Consider the following 14,661-nt stretch of genomic DNA (forward strand, 5'->3'; position numbering starts at 1 on the left):
GGCCTAAGTTTAGTGACTAGAAAACATTTACATGCAATTTTTATCTTGGATTCTCACTTGCTTACCCCTCAAATTAGGATTGCTTCTCCTATTTCAGTCAGAAGCATCCAAGAGTACTCAACATTTTAAATGCAGGATATGAAGTCCACCAATTCATTCACTGGAAAGTCATAAATACTTAGAGGGTGAAAAGTTTTTCTTCTGTTTCTGCAAATGCTACTAATAAAAATAGTAATAAAAAAATCCAAGTTGCACACATTTGAGCGGAGTCAGCCAAATGGGGACTTGAATAAATGGAGCAGCAGAGGATTGTAACTGCTCATAAGGATGAAATTCTCAGGGTTTTTCTGCATTCTTCTTCAGTCTTAAATAGCCTGATTCAAGGTTGTGACTTTTGGGTCTTATAGACTTCTGACTTTTTTAAAAAGGCCAGATCATTTATTTGAGTGTTTTCTTTAGACTTATAGGTATAACTTCTCATGGGAATGAAGGCAAACTTTTTTTATTCATTAGTTACTTGTGATGTGCACAGAATTTGGATCAAGATGAATCAGGCTCTTGAGATATAATTCCCCATATGGATAAAAGCCTGATAATAATCCTTGGTAATGGAGCTGCTGTAATTTGTGCAGAGACACACTCAGGACTGCCAAGCTAACTCGGCTCACTCTGTTTCATGACCACTTGTCTCGGGAGAGGTAATCATTGGGAAGACACATTCTCTGGGTGCACTGTGTCACCAAAGGACATGGCACTTAATAAAATCACACCAATGCTTCTCGTTGAGATGAACTTAATTTTTCCTTTCCTATTTCCTTCACTTCCAAAGCATAACAAGGCCTTTTGTCCACATTAAATCTTAAAATGTATTACAAAACAAAGTCCAACTAAAATTATGCTCTTACAATTAGGCTTTTTTAAAAAACCAGACTTTCTACCTGAACAGTTTTCTCCTAAGACCCTCTAAGAGCATCTCCCCCACCTCCTCCAAACATCAAAGTATACCTCTCTTGCAAAGTCTTCTCTCATTACAGTATCATAAGCTCCAACTATGCAACTTCCAAATAACAATTTTGAAAAACCCTACTAAGCCTTTATGAAATGTAAGAGGAATATAGTGCATTAAATTGTCCCTGTTTTATCGCATAACTTTTCTTCTGATTCTCTTGTATGTAATTATTTTTACATTACTGGTCATTTTTCATTTAAAAAATGATGAGAGTTTACAGAATTGAGTTTCAGAGAGAGCCAAACACAGCAATGTGTACAGGATAAAGTGTAATAAGCCCTGTGGAGAAGGGTTGATAACAGAATGCTTTCAGAGTGACAAGAAAAATAAGAGACACTGTCTTCCCGTGTTCACATTGTATATGAATTCCACTAATGAGTCCAGGTTGCTGTGTACTAAGAAGCAATGAAGCCAGGCATAGAAACATGCTTGAAGTAGGAAGATTAAATAAGCCCCACCTGGTTATAAGAAGCCTATGGAAAGACTGCTAACAGAGAGCCTCAGATGCGAAGATTCCCCCACACTCAACCCAGTTACTTAACAACGTGGAGGATGGGAACACCTCACAGTTTGGCCTGGACCATTCACTTCTGGTATTGACCAATCTCAGGGAAGATGCTTTAATTTGAAACACTCAGAGTTCTTGCTCCATAAATATGTTTTCCTTTTATGCACTCTTTTTATTTCAATACCTATCAGACACAGAGTCCCAGTTCTGTTCTTTGAGCATCACAACCTTTCCAGTAGAATATCAGAATCTCTAAATGCCACTATTTGGTGGTCTATCCAACAATAAACTGCATGATTAAACAACTTCAGCTACTTTGAGTGAGTGCTCAGGAATCTCACCATGTTATTTTCCAGCCTCTTCTTGGGTTTGGAATTTACAAGTGAGGCTATCCCCAGCCCTTAAGAATTACCACCTCCCCTCTCTCCTCTCCACAAAGGGCAATCATGCAGCATCTTGTCAGTCCTGGGGGAACGGGTCTGTGCTTCCCTAGGCAGCCCTCAGGAGCTCTGTGCTCAGCTGTGGCTCCTCATTGGCCAGAGTCTGCTCCTTGTGGTCTCATCTGAATACCACACCCACTTAGACACACCTGCTGTTCCTGGTGCAATCTAGTTAAAGGTTGCCTCCTATACATGCCATCCTTTACGAGGGAGATGACAATCCTCCTCCCATATGCCACCTTCTTTTTCAGGCTGAAGATTCCTAACTGTTCCTTGTGTGATATAGTCCAGACCTTGGGCAACCTACTTGCCCTATTCGGGTGCTTAGTGGTTTGTCTCCAGCCCTCCCCATCTCAGCCCCTACTTCATTACTTGCTCCAGATGTCATCTAGTCAGTTTGCCTTAGACAGCCCTGTTACTTCTGTGAACCAGATGGTCTGCTCTCTGCCTGCGAAATTCTAAAAGTTCTCAATTAATTCACTAACATTTTGACAAAGCTTCATTGTTCTGAGCAATTTAATTAAAATATTTATTCTTTACTTATTTGAAAGCAAGAGAGAGAGAGAGAGAGAGAGAGAGAAACTCCAGTTTACTGGTTCACTCCCCAAATATCTAGATGAAGCTATAAGCTAAGAACTCCATCTGGGTCTCCTACATGGGTGGCAGGGTCCTAATTACTTGAGCCATCACCTGCTGCTCTTAGGGTACACATTAGCTACAAGTTGGAATGAGGAACAGAGTCAAGTCTTGAACTCAGGCACTCTGATATGGGATGTGTGTGTCCCAAGCAGGGTTGTATCTGCTGCCCAAAATGCTCAACCTGTCATACTACCCTTGTGTGCGTGGTTTACAGAAAGTAAGAAATTCATATTTTCTCTAATGAATCTCATTTTATTGGGTTTAACTTCATATTCCAGCCTACAGGAATATACCTCCTCTGCCCTCCAGCTTCCTAACTTTGGCTGCAATGGGATTTACTGTCAGCATCTGGGCCCTCATTCATAATTTGTTCATGGGCACGAAGAGGATGTAGCCAGGTATCCCTGACTAGAGCAGTCAAAGAAAGAAACTCTCAACATTAGACTTGATGTTCTTAGTTCTTCAACATGGATTTTGTTGAATGTTCTCTACCCACCAACCTCTTTTAGGGATGGCATTTAAGATCTTTGTACAAAACACTGAGCTCCTTAAAAGGTGACTTTTTTTCCTTAAGTGCAAATAGGCACCTTATTATATCTTATGGGCTAATAGTAAAATGCAGCCCTATAATTAAAATTTTCCCTCCCTTTAAAGTTATGGAAGGAAGGGATTTACATAGTTTAGTCTGCAGTAAAGTCATCCCATAATTTATTCAGATATGTTATCGGGTGCCTGGTTATACCCTGGCAAAGGATTCAACATAGTTTCATTTGTTTGATGCTCTGGCTTTAGTTATTGCTGAAATAAAAAACACAAAGCTCCTTTTTCCATTATCGTGATGGGCCCTGGATCTATTATTACTGATAATAATAAAGGTAGGAAGAACGAAGTAGCCTGTATAGCGATAACAATAGTGATCCTCATCCTTTATATTTATTGAACACCTGCTCATCTTCCCTAACATATTCATTCCAGCCTTCACATCTATTCTGCAAGCAGAGCTTCATTTTTCTTATCTGACAGATCAGAAAAAGGAAACTCAGGGAAGTTAAGCAAGTTGCCCAAGGTCACAGAACAAATAAGCAGCTGAGCTAGGATATTAGCCCAGTTCTGTACTTATTTCAGGCCTTGGACACTTTCTATTATGTTCCAAAGCCCATCAAATCACACACACACACACACACACACACACAATGCCATTTTTGAAAGTGTCTGGCCCACAACAACTATGAAAGGGAGGCACAGTCACAAGAGCCCTGTGTGGTCAAAAAGGTTGGTGGCAGCTCAGTGGCCGGAGGTCACTGGCTCCAAAGAGGGCTTTTTTTAGTTTCCCAAGGAAGTATTCTGCAGAACCCTCACAGCAGGAAAGCTGGTAGTATGGATTTTGGTTCTGAACCTTAGTGTGATACTCAGAGCAGAACCAATGGGGTAAAAGTCAGTGCAGCTCACCCAAGACCACCCTTACAATCAGGCTGAGATGTCATGCCTGCGATTACCGGATCACAAAAGTGTGGAGTGTTCCTCTTCAGGATACAGTTAGTAGCTGGCAAGTCTGGCTTGCCCTGTTCTTTGTGCTTCCCTGTGTCCCTGGCCAGGTTCCCAGCAGCTCCAGGCCCCAGTCAAGAAGGTACGAGAACAGCAATGAAGTTCAAGGATGCCCTGGGCAATGAGTGATAACTTGGAGTCCTGAATAAAGTCTCAGGAACCAAAATGAGAAGTCTTTTAAAGTGAATGATTAGAGAAAATCCTATTTAAAGCTGCTTATGGTTCTGTGTGCCCCTCTCCCATCCCCTCAAATCCATATGTTGAAATCCTCATCTGCAATGAGATGGGATGAGGGGTAGGGCCTTTGGGGAGGTGATTAGAAAATGACAGGGGATGGCGCCGTGGCTCACTTGCTTAATCCTCCGCCTGTGGCCCCTGCATCCCATACGGGCACTGGGTTCTAGTCCCGGTTGCTCCTCTTCCAGTCCAGCTCTCTGCTGTGGCCTAGGAGGGCAGTGGAGGATGGCCCAGGTGCTTGGGCCCTGCACCCCATGGGAGACCAGGAAGAAGTAGCTGGTTCCTGGCTTTGGATCGGCGCAGCACCGGCTGTAGCAGCCATTTTGGAAGGAAGGAAGGAAGATCTTTCTCTCTGTCTCTCTCACTGTCTATATCTCTATCTGTCAAATAAAAAAAGAAAAGAAAAGAAAAGAAAAGAAAAGAAAAGAAAAGAAAAGAAAAGAAAAGAAAAGAGAGGGTAGAGTCCTCATGAATTGTGGTAGTGTCCGTATGAAAGGGACTGCAGAGCGCACACCAGCCCTCTTTCAGATATGCAGGAAGACACCGAGAAGTCAGCAGTCCCCAGCCTGAAGAGGAGCCTCACGAGAGCCTGACCAATATTTATGTATTTGTTATAGTTGCCTGAGTTGCAATAACACGTGTGTGTGTATGTGTGTGTGTGTGTGTGTGTGTGTTGATGAGCTGCACACAACACTTAGGTGTCGGTGTTGACGAGAGAGATGTGTTGAGGAGTTAAGATGGGTTAGCCATCATAGGACTACATCTGGGGAGATAGTGGGTCCCCGGATTGACAGATAACAACCCAAATGGGAATGTGGGCCATGTCCCGAACATTCCAAAAGGAATGCAAGCAAAGGAAAAGCAGCAAGAGAAAGTCTTAGTTACACATAATAAAATGGAGGTGTTGAGTCAGGCTGAGGAGCCAAAAATGAGCTCAAGAGTTTAATATCAGAAAACCTCAGCCAAGTGGCTGGGGACATGTGAGCTGCCTCTGAAGATACAGGGCAGTGCCTGTCTCATATTTCATTTCATTCTGCTAAGACTCAGGTTTGGCCACAGTTAGAAAGACACCGACAAGTAAGTGAGACTATGGCCAACAGGGCCAAGGCAACAGAAAGAAAAGGTGTGAAGCCTATGTGCCAGACATCTACTGTTTCTGCCTGGCCAGAGTGACTCCCAGAACTTTGGGATAGGAGACCTGGCAGGTGAGGAGACACTCCTCTTTACACTGGACCTGGCAGGGTGGGATGCAAGCTCAGTGCTGCTGGCAGCCCTGTTGTCACCACCATCAGAACTGGCCTGAGGATACAGCAAGCACAGACGAAGACAGGGCCAGGGGACATGGAGATTGATTCCTGATAATACCAGCCCCATCCCAAAGTCTGAGCTGGGCCCAACAAGGCCTTTCAGCTTCATGAGCCAATGAATTCCTAATTTTGCACAAGTCATCTTGAATTGTTTTCTTGAAATCAAAAGACTCCTAATAAAAGCAAGGGATAGCTTTTATCAAAGGGATTTCCCGCACCTTTGCCCATACCTTTTACTTTCAGAGAGTGACAGCACAAAAGCCAACCCTCATTTCTAAAAATCAGAGGATCTATGTGGTCTGGAAAGCTTAAGAAGGTGCCTGGAATGCCCCGTGGTACCTCCAAGGCCAACTGGCCAGTTTGAAGTTGGAGCCTCCTCCGCCAGCTCTATTGCTGATGTGGCCTAGGACTTGGTTCAATCTCTCTGCTTTCTTTTCCCATTTCTGACTTGAATTTCCTTAGCTGGAGTTCCAGGTCTGTGTCTCAATGATGTTGCTAAGTGGAAAACAAAATGATGAATGTGACCTCATCCTGCTGTTTTGCTGACGGCTGGGAAGGCTCTCACATGTGTACTCAAGGGTGAGATTTGACATTTGAGGTGTGGTGATGAGCTATTATGCAGATATATTCCAGAAGGAAGTCACTTTTGAGGAACTCCAGTGCATTGAATTTCTCCAACAGCACTGGTTTGAGCTTTTTCTTCATTATGCTGTGGTGTATAATTTTACTCAGGGTCCTATTCCATTTTGCTGAGCAGTGAAAATATTTGCAAAGTGCAGAGTAGTGAAGCAGGCCACGGGCTGCAGGATGGAGTCAGCCATGCCCACCTGCTTCCCAGCTGTCTGGTGCTGCTGACTCTTCAAGGTCACCCGGGAGTGAGGCTCTGCGACTGATTCAGGTTGATGGATTGTTGCAGGGAGCTAAGTCTAGTCCAGCAGGAAGGCAGACTCCGGCTTTGAATCATTGCAGCAAGAGAGGAGAACCCTCAGCTTTCCCAGCTTTCAGGGAAGTGCAAGAGATGGGACTGAATGATTCTTAACAAAAGAAGGCAGGAAATATGCAGCTTTTAAATCCACATTATCTCAAATCCTTTTATTGCATTACTCAAACATATGTGATGCGGGAGGTTTACAGGGTAGGTATGAGGCATCCAAACACTGAGGCTTCACTCCCCTAGGCCAAGAACCTTGAGCACATCTAATTAAAACATCTTCCCTGAGACTGGTCAATATTCAAAGTGAACATTACAGGCTATGCTGTGACATGTTCTCATACTTTGCATTATTAACACATGACCACATTGAGAACATGGGGTCTTTTGCATCTAAGGCTCTGTGGAATCCATAGAATTCAATTATGCAGGTGGGGCTTGTTTAATCTTGTTGCTCTGAGTGTACTTCAAAGGCTGACCTTAAGGCCCCCAGTCTTGCTGTGGATGCTGGCTATGGTTGTGATGGTATAAGATTTATGAAGGTGTTGATATGACTGTTCTCTGCCACTTTAGAAAGAATGCAGGTAGGTTGCAACGATACATAAAATATGTCAAGATACAGTTGGATGAGAGAAGGTAGACATAAGAAAGGAGGACAAAATTTGGCTGAGAAAAAGAACAGAAACATTGCGCATGGAAAGGATCTACACATTCTTGACAGTGAACCATGTCTTCTTTGATTTTTATGACTTCTGAGAAGCACCTAGAGATAGTCACCCCATTTTCCAGATGACCTAACTGAGGTTCACCAACTAAATAATTTCCCCAGCACCTAACCAAGCATATGAGCTGAGATTTTACTCAATGTCTGACCAACCCCAGAGCTTATATATCATCACTCCGTCAGGAAGAGCTGAGGATTAAGCTCATACCTTCTTGCTGTTCAAGAAAGGTCTAAAGACACAGCCTGAAAAGTTGATGTGTTTGTGAAGTCACACAGACTGATTTCCTCCTGGTTAAAGCCTAGCACAGCGGCTGGCACTGTGGATTAGCAGGGTAAGCCACTGCTTGTGATGCTGGTTTCCCATATGGGCACCAGTTTGTGTCCCAGTTGCTCCACTTCCAATACAGTTCCCTGCTAATGGGTCTGGAAAAGCAGTGGAGAATGGCCCAAGTGCTTGAGCCCCTGCACCCACGTAGGAAACCTGGAAGAACTTCCTGGCCCCTGGTTTTGGCCCAAGCCAACCCCAGATATTGAGGCTATTTGGGGAGTGAACCAATGAATGGAAAATTTCTCTCTGTCTCTCCCTTTATCCCTCTGAAGCTCTGCCTGTCAAATAAATAATAAATTTTTTTTTTATTTGAAAGGCAGAGTTACAGAGAGAGGTGAAGACAGAGAGAGATAGAGAGAGAGGTCTTCTATCTGCCAGTTCACTCTTCAAATTGCTGCAACAGACAGAGCTGAGCCAAACCAAAGCCAGGAGCCAGGAGCTTCTTCTGGGTCTCCCATATGGGTCCAGGGGCCCAAGGAGTAGGGTCATCCTCTGATGCTTTCCCAGGTGCATTAGCAAGCAGTTGGATCGGAAGTAGAGGAGCGGGACTCAAACCAGTGCTCATATGGGATGCCAGCACTGCAGGCAGGGGCTTTAACCTGCTGCACCACAGCACCAGCTCTTAATAAATAAATCTTAAAAAAAAAAGTCTAGAACAGTGAACTCACACATACACAGATACTTCACACACATTTGTTGTGAAGGATAATGCCCAAAACAACATAACATTTGTAAAACAATACAGAGGGTAATCTAGAAATATAACCACTATGAAAAGCTGTATTTTTCTTACAGTTAGCTGTTACATACCCATATGAGTTACATTTCATAAAAAAATTGACAAATCCAAGCAAAATCACTGTTACAGTCACTGAAAAGAGTTAACTCATTCAAGATAAGCGAATGTGGATTTAAAAGCTGCACATTTCCTTTCTTCCTTTGTTTAGAATGGGAGTTTTCATTCTTTAAAGGAGCTGAAAATATTCAACTCATTCAGAGCAAAGATGTTGGCTGAGACAATTGGGCACATGAGTCATGCACTTCCCAGCCTAAATGTTGTTTCATGTTAATGAAAAGTTGATTATTTAGTAACTATTTATATTAAAGTAGAATGATAAACAATAATATCTGAATATGTTTCTAAAGTTTTTACCAGAACACAAAGACAAATTGTTATAGGAATTCAGAAAAGGAATTTCCAATTGGAGAGATCAAAACAGCTTCATGGCAGAGTTGCCATTTAAACTGGACTCTGCCAAGTAGCTGTGGACAAGAAATGAAGAAGCAGAGGTACAGGGAGGGTAGGTCATTCTATGTGAAAGGAACAGCTCGAGAAAGGTTTAGGATGAAATATCCACAGTATACAACACATAGACAAGTGGTAAGAGATGAGATGGAAAGTGAGAACAGGGAGGGTCTGTCTATATCTGTACAATATGGTAGCTGGCTACTTAAGCTGAAAAGAATTAAATTTAAACAGAGCTGCAAATTCAGTCCCCTATTCAGAATAGTCACATATTTCAAAAGCTTAGCGGCCATATGGGCTGGTGGCCGCCATGGTGGAAAGCACAGACATACAGTATTTCCATTGTCCTGACTTTTTTATGGGGGGACAGTCTCATCTGTGTGGTGCTTCTCCTTGTTCCTCAGGCACAGTGAGCCACCACAGGTTTTTGAGGGCACTGACATATTGAGAGCTGTATTTCAAGACGACTAAGCTGGAGCTATATGTGGGAAGAGATGAGTGAGCAGAGGATCTGGAGCCTAAGGTAATGGGGCATGTAGGGGAAGACATGTTTGTCTCATGTGTCAGAGAGACACAGAATAGGGGACAGGAATTCTGCACGTTTCAGGACATGCCATGTGGGGAAAAGAGATGAGCCATAGTTATCGTTTATTACTGCTTTGACTTTTCAAATAATTTCATTAGAGTGCAGGGTTCACTGGAGATCTGTGAAAACCAAAGTCAGCTTTAAAAGCCTCAAAAAAGACCCCTGAGGAACTAGACAGTGAAGAAACAGGGTTGAAAAGGGAGAGGCATCCTAGAAGAGACTACAAGTGACCCCCTAGAGGTGACCCCGAACATACACACACAAAGGGCAGGGTGCCTCACTGTGGCAAAGTGCTCAGCAGAAAGAGCCTATGGAGGCCCTTTAAAAATGATGGAATGGCTTCTAAAATATAAAAGAGAATCAACTACACACAGGCTTGATCACTGCTTTGTATCAAACCCAAAAGAAGGGCCGGTGCCACGGCTTACTTGTCTAATCCTCTGCCTGCGGCACCAGCACCCCAGGGTTCTAGTCCTGATTGGGGCCCTGGATTCTGTTGCTCCTCTTCCAGGCCAGCTCTCTGCTGTGGCCCGGGAAGGCAGTGGAGGATGGCCCAAGTGCTTGGGCCCTGCACCTGCATGCATGGGAGACCAGGAGGAAGCACCTGGCTCCTGGCTTCGGATCAGCGCGGTGCGCCAGCCGTAGAGGCCATTTTTGGGGTAAACCAACTGAAAAGGAAGACCTTTCTCTCTCTCTCTCTCTCTCTCTCACTGTCTAACTTTGCCTGTCCAAAAAAAAAAAAGAGAGAGAGAGAGAGAGAGAGAGAGAAGGTAATTAGAACAGGTTCATATAAACTTCTCAATAAGAACACTAGAAACAGCTTTAAAACAGAATGTGATTGCAAGGATGCAGATGAGATTTCCTGCCACTTCCTCTTCTGGTACCTGCTACTCTGTTGTCCTAATTTCAACCACTGATTTTTTAAGCAGACGGGACACTGGATTCTATAATCTAAAGCATTTCCAGGAGGTAACAACAGATTTTCAGCAGACTGGGTTTTACACCAGGAACTCTTTCCTCTGGTGCACCTGAAAGCTTTCTTTCACTTGGCTCCTTCAGCAAGACCTTGTAAAGGGAGGACATCCTTATGCATACCCACAGACCTTGACGTCCCCTTCCAACCCATGAAAGTGTCCATCAACAATAGATACCCCTTCCCACCAAAGGACTAAGCTGTTTTTTCTTGATGAAAAGAATGGACTACAACAGAATCTGTTCTTTGTGAAACTGAAAACTCGGACCCAAACGTATCATCCTAAAAGGGCTACAGACTTGTAGGAGTGAAGAGGTTAAATAGCAAAACACACTACTCTTCCTTCCATGAAGATATCAGAAGTTCTTTGATATTTTCCTATATTAAATCTTAGCCTAATAATCCTCTGCCTGCGGCGCTGGCACCCCGGGTTCTATCCCGGTTGCCCCTCTTCCAGGCCAGCTCTCTGCTGTGGCCCGAGAGTGCAGTGGAGGATGGCCCAAGTGCTTGGGCCCTGCACCCCATGGGAGACCAGGATAAGCACCTGACTCCTGCCTTCGGAACAGGGCGGTGCGCCGGCGGCCATTGGAGGGTGAACTGGCAAAGGAAGACCTTTCTCTCGGTCTCTCTCTCTCACTGTCCACTCTGCCTGTCAAAAAAAAAAAAAAAAAATCTCAGTCTAGCAAAAGAGACTGATTCTCTGAGAACTGGAGACAAAAAGCAACATATTTTATAGTGAGTCAATTTTAAAATATTTTACATTTCTTTCACTGAGTAAGGAAAAATAATGAAATTCCAGCCCTGTTAATTGACAGCAAGTACAACTTTTAGGATTCCAAAAAGGTGCCCCAAATTGCTTTCTCCTCAATAAGTTTATGGGCAAGCCAGTTCTGGTAATTGTCTTTTCCTCTCTACTTATGTTCATATGCATACCCGTTTAGACAAATGCAAAACTGAAAATTTGTGTATAACTTTCCAGATGACTTTACTTTCATTGAAACAAAAGATCTACCACTGTTGGAAGAGGAGGAATCTTTCAGAAAGTTCCTCCCTTACCTCCTCATGATCTCCCAGCACTGGCTCATGGTAGAGCCCTTGGGGTGGGTTAGTTTTCCCCAGGGCACCCCTGAACACAGGCTTCTCAGCTTGCTGGGAGGAGAAGCACATAGTCACACCTGTCAGCATGGGCCATGGTGGGACCAGGGCTTCTCTACAGAGCAGGCAGATAATGTTGCCAGCTCAGGCCCACAGGGTGCTTACTGTATGCCAGGCCTCAACCTAGGAGTTTATGTATAGTAACTAGTTTTCTTTTCACAACTAGTCTGTGAAGTAGGTCCAATTATTTCACCCCAACTTTATCGATGAGGGAAGAGAGGCATGAGGTCACCAGTGGTCAGTGGTGGAGGTGAGATAAGAAATCTGTCAGGCTGCATCCCCTGCCTGGATCAGAGGAGCATTTCACAGTCACATAAGCCATCTCAGGAGAAAAGCAAGACTGCAAGGGATATGTGGCAGTCTGTTAAGTGAGTGCTGCAAGATGTTAAGCACATCAGAGAAATAGGATTAGGGCTTAGATATCACAGTAGAAAGAAGGCCAGAAGGTCAGGGCCCAGGAGATTTGACATGGAGGCCCACCCCAGCACACAGAGCAGCCAGCAGCCTCTGCCTAGCTGGAGTCAGCCTGGCTCTCAGGCCTCCTGCCTTCTGTCTCGGACTGTCCTCAAGCCCTCCCCACACATTCATTAAGAAGTCTTTAGAATTACATAGAGAGGAGTCTGTACTGTGGTGCAGCAGGTTGCTTCCTGTTCCAGCCTCCAAACCAGCTCCCTGTTAATGTGCCAGGGAAGGCGCAGGAAGATGACCCAAATTCTTGGGCCCCTGCTATGCACAAGAAAGACCTCCTGGCTTCTGTCTGGCAAAGCCCAAGCTGTTGTGGGCATCTGAGGAGTGAATCAACACGTGAAGAGCTCTTCCTATCCCTCTCCCTCTCCCAATTCTGTCATTCTGCCTCTCAAACAAATAAATGAATCTTTAGAATATACATATATATGTATATGTATATAATTATTTAGTGAACCACTGCTCTTGTCTTTACCCCTTTCCTTAAAAATAATACCGCTCACTCCACCCCTGCTCCAAAGAGTCAAGAAAAACGTCTACAAGTTCAAGAGTTTTTGTGCAGTGCTGTGGTTGTGTATGACTACATTTTAGGAATGCTCGCCAAGAGGGAAAGTGTGCCATGCAGGGACAGCCCCATCACCAAGAATGGCTTATTCAATAACCTTTCCTGGGTCAACAACTATAATCTGGCAGCCAGAACTCACTTTTCCTTCACAGCTGGTGAAACTTGGACTAGTATCTGACAGCTAATCTTCAATCAGTCATGTTTTTCCCAGAGCCCTGAACACCCAAGAAAGACAGGCCTGGCCCCATCCCACCCCACAGCAGGGCAAAGGTTAAAGTTGGGGACTTTTTAACAGAGGAAGGAAAAGGAGCCCTCCACAGTGCAAATCTGAGTGACACAAGTTTGCATAGATTTTAGGATCTTACTTGTAGTTTTTCTCCCAGAATTTCACTGGCCTGACATATGATGTGATGAAAATGACACTCCCAAGAAATGGGCTCAACGGAGTAGAAAAGATTGACGTGGCAATCGCCTGAAAGAAAAGCATGGCAGAGTCTGAGAATGTTGAGTTAAGGCAAAAAACATATATATGTTTTCAATTCTACTTCAGATTTTGCCTAGTTGTCTCTAAAGCTGTTTTCTCACCAGAGAAAGGACAATCTCTCTACACACAGATTTAGAAATATAAAACCTTCAGCAGCATCCTGCGAGGTCTCATTTCACCATGTAAACCAAATGATTCTCATAAACAAACCCCATTGCTCTCAGTCTAATTCATGGCAAGGATTTAATATCTAAGAATTGAAAAGAACAATTTGTTCCAGGATGTCATCAGCTGACAGAACACACTGTGATATATTTACTAAAGGACTCAGTAGCTTAATAAATTATTAAAATTAAATTATACTCTAAAAAATAGATAAATAGCATTGTCTGGGAAGGTGAAATTTCTGTTTCTTGAAGAATCTTTTGCCACTATTAAAAAACTATATATATATGTATATATATATATATATATATTTGGAACAAGGACATAAGCCTCAGCCTTTTTAGGTTTCTTATTACCCCTGCCTTCTTTCACCCCACCCCTGCATTCTTCCCCAGATTTGGAAGCCAGTGGACCAGACCAGAAGAACCAGTATGGAGAAGCTCATCTCTGCCTACTGCCTCCCCACTCCCACCCCTACCCACCTAAGATAGAAAAGGGCCCAGACTGCTAGGGTCTGGGCCTCTGCCATGAGTTCAGTCTATAAGCATGATGGCAGTTGGTTGACCTCTGCAGATTTATTTTCTCTGAATAAATTCGGTATGTTTGCAGTTTGTATTCTGTCTCCTCTCTGTTCTGCACCTTTTCCTAACATTTTTGGTGCCCTGTGTGAGGCGGCATCAATCTGTTCCTCTTTTGCTAACATTCTGGTGCCCTCGTGAGATAGCACCAATCTGTGCCCCTTTTTCCTAACATTTTGGTGACCTGTGTGAGGCAGCACCAACCTGTACCCCTTTTCCTAGCATATATAATACAGTGAACATCAGTGGCTCAATTCATGTCTGATTTATAAGTTCAGACTGCATACATACAGCCTTTGTGAACCAAGCCACCTCTTAAGCACTGTTGTGTGAGTCTCTGAGATACTGGCATGCCTTGATTTCACATACCCTGTTTGCTCAGAAACGGAAGAGTTTAATATTAATTTAATACTGTTGTAGCTGTGGCTTAAGCCTAATCTCTGGAAATTGGGGATGGGGGGCTGTGGAAACAGCAGTTCTTTGAACAGGCTGGTCAATGCCCACATTCCTGTAGTGCAGGGGTATGGTGGGGCCTGGGGATGGAGGAACAAGACTCCATGGCAGATGTGGTCCGAGGAGGGCCACACTGCATATCCTTCCTGTTCTACCAGGTGTGAGGACCAGGATCTCTCCGCTCCTCTACTCCTGTCTGGTCCACCACCTACAAGGCTGATCTTGCCTACTGGAAGAGAATGACAGCCGTGCTCTCACTGCTGCACAAATGGAGGTCTTATCCTGCAGCTGGGTTGTTCAGGAAGTTTGGGCACTGGGTAAGA

The 14,661-nt window shown here is 43.9% G+C and overlaps 1 protein-coding gene across 4 annotated transcripts in view; it reads right to left on the bottom strand.

The window, feature by feature from the left end:
* Nucleotides 1-14,661, bottom strand: part of PCNX2 (pecanex 2) — a 324,088-nt gene that overhangs the window by 85,154 nt on the left and 224,273 nt on the right. For 2 of the 4 annotated variants that reach the window (XM_051821460.3, XM_089312276.1), the window contains one exon: nt 13,024-13,152. The exons of 1 other annotated variant lie outside the window; for it this stretch is intronic. In XM_051821460.3, coding sequence (XP_051677420.1) covers nt 13,024-13,152 — 129 coding nt within the window. Of the gene's footprint in view, nt 1-13,023; nt 13,153-14,661 lie in introns of those variants that run through there. One more of the 4 variants, XM_089312277.1, reaches the window with a different exon arrangement.

This window comes from Oryctolagus cuniculus, chromosome 13 (genome assembly GCF_051225735.1).
Source record: "Oryctolagus cuniculus isolate XC-2025 breed Fujian yellow rabbit chromosome 13, ASM5122573v1, whole genome shotgun sequence".
NCBI lineage: Eukaryota > Metazoa > Chordata > Mammalia > Lagomorpha > Leporidae > Oryctolagus > Oryctolagus cuniculus.